Consider the following 8,535-nt stretch of genomic DNA (forward strand, 5'->3'; position numbering starts at 1 on the left):
AGGGAGAGTCTCCCAGTGCCATTCCCACAGCAGGGACCTCAGATCAGCACCTCGGGCCACCCTCCCCCCTCCAGCAACATGAGGAGAACCAGGAAAAGGGAAGATGCACAACACTAAAGAACAGTGTTATAAATAGAAACCTCCCTCAGCTGTAGGAGTGACCTGCCAACAGCTACACAATTCCTGGGATTTGTAGCTGCTTCGGAGAGAGGGATGGAGCAGCCTGAGGTACCAAGGAGCATCTGGGCAGATCCAGGAGCAGGATCTCAGCTCACTCCTCTGAGGTCACCCGTTGGTTCTGAGCCTGGTTTTTGGTGGGAGCAGAGTCACCTCATCACCACAACTCCCCCGATTGGACAAGCAAATAAAAATAACCCGGCAGATTTGAATACACTGTATTTATTCGTAACAGATTCTAAAGAATCTAGTGAGTCTATGTCAAGCCCATTGCATGACAAGTGATACAGGTGTAGGAAAAAAAAAGACATTTAAAACAAAACAAAACAAAAAAAAAAATATCAAGTGCCATTCAAGCTACTGGAATCTTCCAATTGCCCCCTCACAAGAGGCAGCACAGTATCACTGCAAGGTCTAGAAAAATTCAGATTCAACCCATTCACAAGAGTCCCACCACACACACTCCGTATATCAAAAGTGCAATCTCAATGGGAAGTCGCCCTGCTGAGCTGTTGGCTGTAGGGAATCTTTCTGGGCATCTCAGAGGGAAGGAGGGAATCTCAATTTAGTGTCTACGTGTCTGTGGGCAGGAGCAGCCTGGAGAAAACATGCTACATGGCATCTACGTTCATCTGAAGTTTAAAATGAAAGAAAAAAGTATCATCTGCTCCCACAGGCAGCCCTTAAGCCAGTTTTAACTTGCACTGGAAAATCTCAAGCTCCCACCACTGAGGCTCTGGGGAGTTATGGGGCTGCAGCAGAGCTGACACAACAGCCCTGGCCACGAAGGCAGAGCTGTCCTGCAGGGAGGCAGCTAAAAACCTACACTGTTAGTGACACTTCTTCAGCTCTGTCTGGAGAGGGAGCAAAGTTGGACCAGTTTCAGCTGGGTTAGTTCATGTTAAGCGCAAGAGCCACCCCCCCACACCCCTTACTCCCAACTCCACATCGCCCCTACCCCAAAAAAGGTACCAATCTGGCTATGCACATTCCAAGGATCTAGTCTTTATTAAGAGCGTTCAATCTGCCCAGCTATTACAGTTTTGTCACAAAAAAACCCCAAAAACCCAAAACAAAACAAAACAAAAAAACCCCAACAAGTTAGTAAAGATACTTGGAGTACCTCAGCCTCGGAGGAAGCACCACTGAAGCCGTGGTGTTCCCGGAGCAGCATCCCTAGGGAATGCCTGCTGCCTGCCCGCCTCTCCCTCCGTGCATAGTTAAATCTGAGATGCTCCACGGGCACAGCAATCCAGGCACCTCCATGAAAAAACTTTTGTGCTCCAGACACCCAACAACTTCAAAGCCACGTTGGACTGAGAGAGCCAAACCCTCACGACACAAGAAGGTCTGTTAAGAAGACTTTTTTTTCTTTTTTTTTTTTTTTCCTTTCCTAAGGCCAACTAACTTCACCCCCACCCCCCCAAGCTCCATTTCTAGCTAGAGAATGAATTTCAAATGCTGATGGAATCACATAGCTGGGAACAGGCTGCTTTGGAAGATAGGACCTGCCCAAGGGAAGATCTCCAGACTGGAAGAGCTCTGCCCATCTCCTTGGAGGACACAGGCTCAAATAACTGACTAGTGAACTGAGTGGTTTGTGCTTCAAAAGGACAAGCCTCATCTTTCCTGATAACCCAGCTGGCCTCTGGCTTTGTGCATTAAAACCACACTGCATGCCAAAAAAAAAACCCCAAAAAACCAATAAAAAAAACCTACGAAGAGCAGCATTTCAAATTCCCCTAGAAAATACAGGATTAGGTCCAGCAGCCTGGGGCAGGCTCCTGGACAGATCATCTGCCTCATCATCTAGGAACACAACCATATTTTGGCACTGCAGACTTGGGAGCTTGAAGAAATTCATATGCAGGTCCCTGCTGCCTTTTTTTCCAGAAAGCTCTGCACAGCATTTTCCACCATGCACTCCCCCCCTTCCCCAGTGTTCCCCGTTTCAGGCATTTACACGTAGCCATTCCAATACCTCCCTGGTTTATGCAGCCCCACTTTGACAGCTCTTTGCTCCAGCTGGTCCTTCACAGGCAGCAAGTCATGCCAAAAAAAAAACAAACAAACAAACACAACCTCAGCGACACGGAACCTCAGCCAGGTTACTAGAAATGATCTTACGACCCTCCCCACCCCACAACAGAAACATTTTCCTCTTCAAGACAATCCCCACTCAAGCTCTTGGGACATCAGCCCCTGCAAAAATAATAAAGGTTTACAGTACAGTTGTGTTTATATTGTTACAGGCACTTAAACAGGATTCTTTGGTCCTTCAAAGGAATTTAGCCACTCGGGCTTCTGTTGGCAGAAACCACAAGTTTGCACACCCATAACACCTCCTGCACTAAAAAAAAAAAAAAAAAAAAAAACCAAAAAAAACCAAAACAAAACAAAACACAATTCAGATCCATTTCAGGGCAGTGCAGCTCTACCTTAGCGTAATTCTACAGTCTCCCCTCACACACCCCCACCCACCCCACTGCCTTCCAGAATTCCATGAGCAAGTCTTCCCATAAACGTCCGAGTCATCTCATTTCTATAACACTGCACTTCCCATCACAGTGTACAGCAGACAGGTCTTGTTCCAACAACCCCAAGGAACAAGACACTCAAGCAGGAGTCCAGGAAGTTTCCTTTTGTTGCAGTTCTAGGAAGGTTGGTTGGGTTTTTTTGTGGTTTTTTTTTATGTTTTGGTGGGTTTTGGTTTTTTTTTACCCCCCCATCCCACCCTCCCAACCCGCCAAGGCAAGGAAATACCTTGGAGGACAGACCCTGACGTTTGTCCTGGCTCAGTTACAGGGAAGCCACGTTGGGTAGGACTGATTGCAAGGCAGGAAGGGCTGCACGTGGGTGACATAGTAGTTGAAGTTTATTTCACTGACATAAGGGGCTGGCTGGTAGTAGCAGGTAACGTTTGTGACAGTGGGGATGATGTTCTGCTCAGCCAGGACCCTCACAGCCAGCATGGCAATGAGGTTCAGGGTCTGCCTCCTCTCGTGTCCCATGAGGCAGACTGTGCTCTCATTGACCACCCTGTGGAGGGTCATTAAATAGTCATATCTGTTGCTCTCCATCCCAACAAAGTGGCTCTGGAGGTAACATTCCAGCTTCCTCAGCTGCTCGCCGATGTCAGAGAAGTCTATGAAAAACCTGGAGCACATGTACCTCTGTAGTGCCTTCATATCCACTTCCGATTTGGGCTTAAACCCCCTCACCAAGAGGTTGCAGTACTTCAGGAGCCCCCCGCCTCGGATCTCCTCCGGGTTCCTGGTGGCGATGACCCTGTTCCGCAGGTGGTCCATGGCCTCCTCAAAGTCCCCGTACATGCTCTCCCCGGTGACCGTGGGGTGGAAGTTCTCAGCCATGGGGTTCTCCGAGCACTCCCCGAACAGCAGCAGCGAGTCCAGGATGATCTGGAAGGAGTCCACGCTGAACTCGAACTGCCGCCGGAGAGAGTCCACGAATTTGAGCTCCACGTTCTTCCCGCTGTTGTTGGAGAGCGAGATGAGGCTCCAGCGGTCGGTCTCGTTGCACACCTTCACCAGCTTCTGCACGTAGGCCTCCTTCAGAGTCATGGGGGTGATCTTGTCCTTGTTGACGCCTTCGGGGAGGAAGTCAAGCAGGCAATCCATGACCACGTCTTTGACGAGCTGGAAAACATCTTCTGTCTTCAGGTCCACGCCAAAAATGAGGTCCAGGTCTTTGTACCCCAAGCCACTGTCTTGATGCAGAACGTGACTGGCTGCTGAGCCATTCAACCTGACGTTATGGACTGTGATTCCTTTCTTCTCCAGGCGGCTACGGACAACCTGAGACATAAAGAGAGTCAGTGAGAGGCAAGCAGGAATTTTTGGAGCAGCCTGGTGACAGCAGGATCCACTCCCTGGGCTTATATGGGTCACTCCAGTGCAAGACAGTGAAATAAAAAGCTAATCCATTAGAAATAGGTCACTTTGGAAAGCATCCCGAGTCCTACCAGCAGCTAGGGGTGGCTCTCCTTTACTTATTCCCTGGCATTAGAGGGATCTGACTGCACATGATGAGCTGTTCTGCTTCCAGTGCAGTGTCTGCTCTCCCCTGCCTTCCCCACGCTGAAGGGGAGAGGTTCCCTGACCCCATTTTTTGGGGTGGTCCCTGCCCCCTTCATCCCCTCACAGTTCCAGCCAGCAAGCCAAGACCAGCCGACCCCAAAGTGACCCCAAACAGGGAGGCAGCAGCACAGTCTGCAGCAGTCCCAGTGGATTTAATCAGGGTGGCTCGCTCCTTTTAGCCATCCCCTTCGGCCTGTCAAGATTCATTAAAGGCAAATCAAGATGCCAGAACTGCTCAAAAGCCCCAGCCAGGCGTATGCAAGTTCATGTCCCAACTAGTAAGTGTATCCTAACAATTTCCAGTGTGTCAGAGCTTCGTGCTGAGCTTGGCATGCTATCAAGCACAAGAGGCAGCTTTCATCTTACGGGTGTTACTCCGGTGATTTTAATGCTGCCTGCTCAGTCCTGGCACACCCACCAGTCCCTCCAAAGCTTTGTTCATTTAGAGGGAAGCTGAATCACCTGCTTGATTACTTAACAAGCAGGAGGCTAAAATAACCCCCAAGACCATAAAATAAACTCCCTGGACACCAGCTTATAATTTGAGTTTAACTCAGCTCAAAGATCCCAGGAAGATTAAGTCTGCATCTTCCACCAGAAGATCTTCCCACCTCTCATCCTGCTTTCATGTTCCTCTCCAGCAATTACCCATTTTCCTGGGACTCCCAGCTAACCAGCCTGAAGCAAGGCTATGGCTTGAAAGAGCCAAAGCTTGGGACACAAACGGACAAATTGTATCACCAAGAGCCAGTCCAACCAGGTCCTCCAGCTCTGCGAGGCTGCCCTAGTTTGAGAGGCCCCAAAAATTCTGATTTTCGGCCTCCCAGAATCCAAATTTTAATTCAAAACTTTATCAGAAGGGACAAACCCTCTTGCTGGTTGAGCAGACAGTGCTGGGGGAGATCAGAGCACTGCAGCTCTGGCCTCAGCAGCCGTAAAACTGCCCCTCCACGAGTTTTGTTTAGAAAGAAGAACACATAAAAAGTGAAGAACTGCAGTGTGAAACCCTCACTGTGTCACAGACCCCTTGGTGACCCAACTAAGGGCCGCCAGCAAGTTCTGCTGCCTCTGCAAAAAAAAATAAAAAAATCTCAGAACAACCCCACGGATGTTTTTGCACTTAGAGGTTGTTCAGGCTCACGATGCAGCTTCCCTGCTGGTGTTTCCCCTTTCTCCCTGACACGAGCCATCCCTGCTCAGGCTAGAAACATGCCTGGGCTCCTTGCCAAGCCCGTGGTGACAGTCACATGTCAGGCAACAGTCAACCAGGGAGCTATTCACCATCAGAAGTCCCAGGTCCCCACCAGCACATCCAATCCAGCCAGTGAAAGAAGTTGTTTTCCAAGGTAGATAGTTTGGAAAAAAAAAAAAAATTAAGTTTACTTCTAGAAGAGACACAGGGTTAATCCCCCAAATTGAACAAACATCATGCAGGGGAGCTCCTGGTCTGCATCTGCTGCCAACTGGAGTCACTCACCCGGGGCACGGCTCCAGCACTACTCGTGGAGTTAAGAGTTTTGTGCTATTAGGCTTAGAGAGACAAGATATAGGTCACAAAAGTGTTAGATGCGGAGCCAGGCCCAGTGCTTGGAGAAGATCTCATTCCAGATTAATTTCCTAACCCCAGAGAACATCTGCTTAACCCCTTTCCGAGCAAAGCTCAGGGCCTGCAGTGTTTCAGACCCATAAGCTCCAGGCTTACTTGAGCTCCCCAGGTCTGTCCGTGTGAGACGTACTCAGAAAATGGGAAAAATCCAACTGCTCAAGTCAGCTTTGTCCCAAATCACCCCAGAAAGCTCCAACCCTGCAGAGCACTTTGCCATTCCCTGAGAGCTTCCACCTGGGAGCTCAGCTCCCCAGCTGCAGGCAGTGGGTTCAGGGATGCATTTTTTCCCCCAGAGGGTTGGATATTTCTAGGGTTAGGCAGCTGCTGACCTGCTTCCCAAAACAGCAGCTCACCTTCCGTGTGGTTGGGATAATTGACTCTGACAGCCAGGCAGGAGCAAATCCTGCTGCGTCCTGACCTGCCGCTTCCCACCTCCCACAACAACAACAACAGGATAAATAACTGCCTTTTGGGTTACTTGTTCCAGCTTAGTCAGCCCTAAACACAGGGTCTGCCAGCACGGCCGGGCACAATTACAGCCCTCAGTTATTCCATGTTTGAAGTTGCTACTGGCAACATCCTTTTCGGCAGCTCCGACACCGAATCGCCGCAGTTTTTGTGGAACCAGAGAGGAATAACTGGTGGAACATTTGATGCTGCACAGTGCTGCGGTCTTGCCCGAGCCAAGGGCAGCGTCCTGCCTGCAAATCTCATCTGTCATTCAGCTTCGGGATCGAGCAGCCAAAATTTAGCGCTTCTGCCCCCAACAGATGCGGCAGGAACTCGAGGAATTTAAAACCAGCCGAGCCTTTCAAATGTCACCATCCCATCTTCCAGGCTTAACTCGAACTATTTCTCAAGCAGCTGAGGCTCCGAAATCCCGGTGATTAGGTTATTGTGAAAGCCAGTTGGGTTTTAGCACCGTGAATAGGCTTTTTAATTAGAAGCCAACATGCCCGATTTTACATTTGATGAGTCATTACTGAGGAATGAAGTCGCCTCCCAAACATGAATATGCATCAGCTCATTCGAACTACATTGTTAGTTTAATATTAAACACGGTTATTACTTGATAGTTAAACTAACAGGAGCTCGTGAAGTCTCGGGCAGGCTCTGGAGGATACATCAGTGTCCCGAGAAATCAAAGGACACGGACATTTGATCCGGCATTTGAATTAATAAATGCCTCTTCCAACACAAGCCCAACATGTCCACCAGCACGAAGCCATTTCGTGGAAGCAGCTCCAAAAAAAAAAAAAAAAAAGCTACTTTTTGCCTTGGCCACACACATATCACAGCTCTTAGGGCACCAAATTAACTCGAAAAGAGGAGGAACAACACAAGATGGGAGGAAGCTGAGCGGGATCTGTGGCACAAGCCGCAGCAGCTCCAGCGATGGGGCAGGATTTTAAAGGCAGGCGAGTTTTCCAGGAGGGTCCTTCCAGCTTTAGACATCGCTGCAGTCCAATGAATTCCTGCCAGCCCTACAGAGACCCTCAGGATTGGGAAGTGGGGCCAGTTGAGTGCACAGCACCGCCCCGGATGATTGGGGCCAGTCCTCCCATGCAGCTTTTAACCCCAGTGGAGCATCCAGGCCAGGCTGGACAGAGCTTGGAGAACAACCTGGTCTAGTGGACGGTGCTGGAATAGGGGTAGGGGCTTGGAATGAGATGGTCTTCCCAAATCCCACGCGCGCCAGAGGCCAAGCAGCGTCTTGACAATGCTCTGAGACACAGGGTGGGATTGCTGGGGCTTGTGCCGCGCAGAGCCGGGGGCTGGGATGGATGATCCTTGCGGGTCCCTTCCAGCGGAGAGTATTCACGATATTTAAGGTACTTTGCAACCCAAAGCGTTCCACGATCCCCGCGCCAGGAGCTCTGCCCTGGGCCCGGCGGGGGGAGGCCGAGGGTGCCCGGGCGGGTTGGCTCGGGGCCCGACGGGGACGATTAATGTCGCCTCAGCACTTTTTATTTTCTCCCTGACCCCCGCTGGAACGGGGCAGAGTCCAACGGGGCGACACTGAGCGGCCCGTGATCCCCCCCCCCCCCAACCCCCCCACAACCCCCCCCACACACCCCCCCCCCCCCCCCCGAAAAAAAAAAAAAAAAGAAACAAACCGCCGCCCAAAAAAAAAAAAAAAAACGAGCCGCTCAGCCGGAAACAGCCCGGAAACCGGCCGGAAGTGGCGGGCGCGGAGGGGAAACCGGGGGGGAAGATTTAAAATGAGGGGGAAAAGGTAAAAAGGAATCCCCCCGAGAGGGGCCGGCGAGGGGGGGGGGGGTGGGCGCGCGGGGCGCGGCGGGAGGCGCGGTCGGTGCCCGCAGGGACTCGCAGCGAACCGGCCCGCCCGCCCCCCGCCCGCCACCGGCTCCGCCGAGCGCTGCGCCCGCACGCCCCCCCCGCCGCGCCTTATATAGCCCCGGCCCGCGCCCCATTGGCCCGGCCCACCGCCAATCGCGGCCCGAGAGCGGGCACGGGGGGAGGAGCGAGGCCGGGCCCGGAGCCAATTGGAGGAGAGGGGAGGGGGAAAGGGGAGGGGCGATGGAGGGGGCGGGGCGAAGGGGGGTGGAGCTCCGCCCCTCCGGCGCGCGGGAATCCCGGCGGCGATTGGTCGGGACGGGGCGCGCGCTAAAGGGACACCCCATTGATGGGCTT

General features: G+C 51.8%; 1 protein-coding gene across 1 annotated transcript; it reads right to left on the reverse strand.

Annotated features, from left to right (window-relative positions):
- Nucleotides 1-383: 383 nt before the first annotated feature.
- TENT5B (terminal nucleotidyltransferase 5B) lies at nucleotides 384-5,660 on the reverse strand. Its single transcript, XM_027661270.1, has one exon. It carries the CDS (start codon nucleotides 3,999-4,001, stop codon nucleotides 2,973-2,975), a length of 1,029 nt encoding a protein of 342 aa, XP_027517071.1. The 5' UTR covers nucleotides 4,002-5,660; the 3' UTR covers nucleotides 384-2,972.
- Nucleotides 5,661-8,535: the final 2,875 nt, after the last annotated feature.

Source organism: Corapipo altera, unplaced genomic scaffold (assembly GCF_003945725.1).
Source record: "Corapipo altera isolate COAL_440 unplaced genomic scaffold, ASM394572v1 201, whole genome shotgun sequence".
NCBI lineage: Eukaryota > Metazoa > Chordata > Aves > Passeriformes > Pipridae > Corapipo > Corapipo altera.

What these genes read in the sequence shown, in the direction of transcription:
- TENT5B (XM_027661270.1), bottom strand. Translation starts at nt 4,001, where the DNA reads ATGTCTCAGGTTGTCCGTAGCCGCCTGGAGAAGAAAGGAATCACAGTC.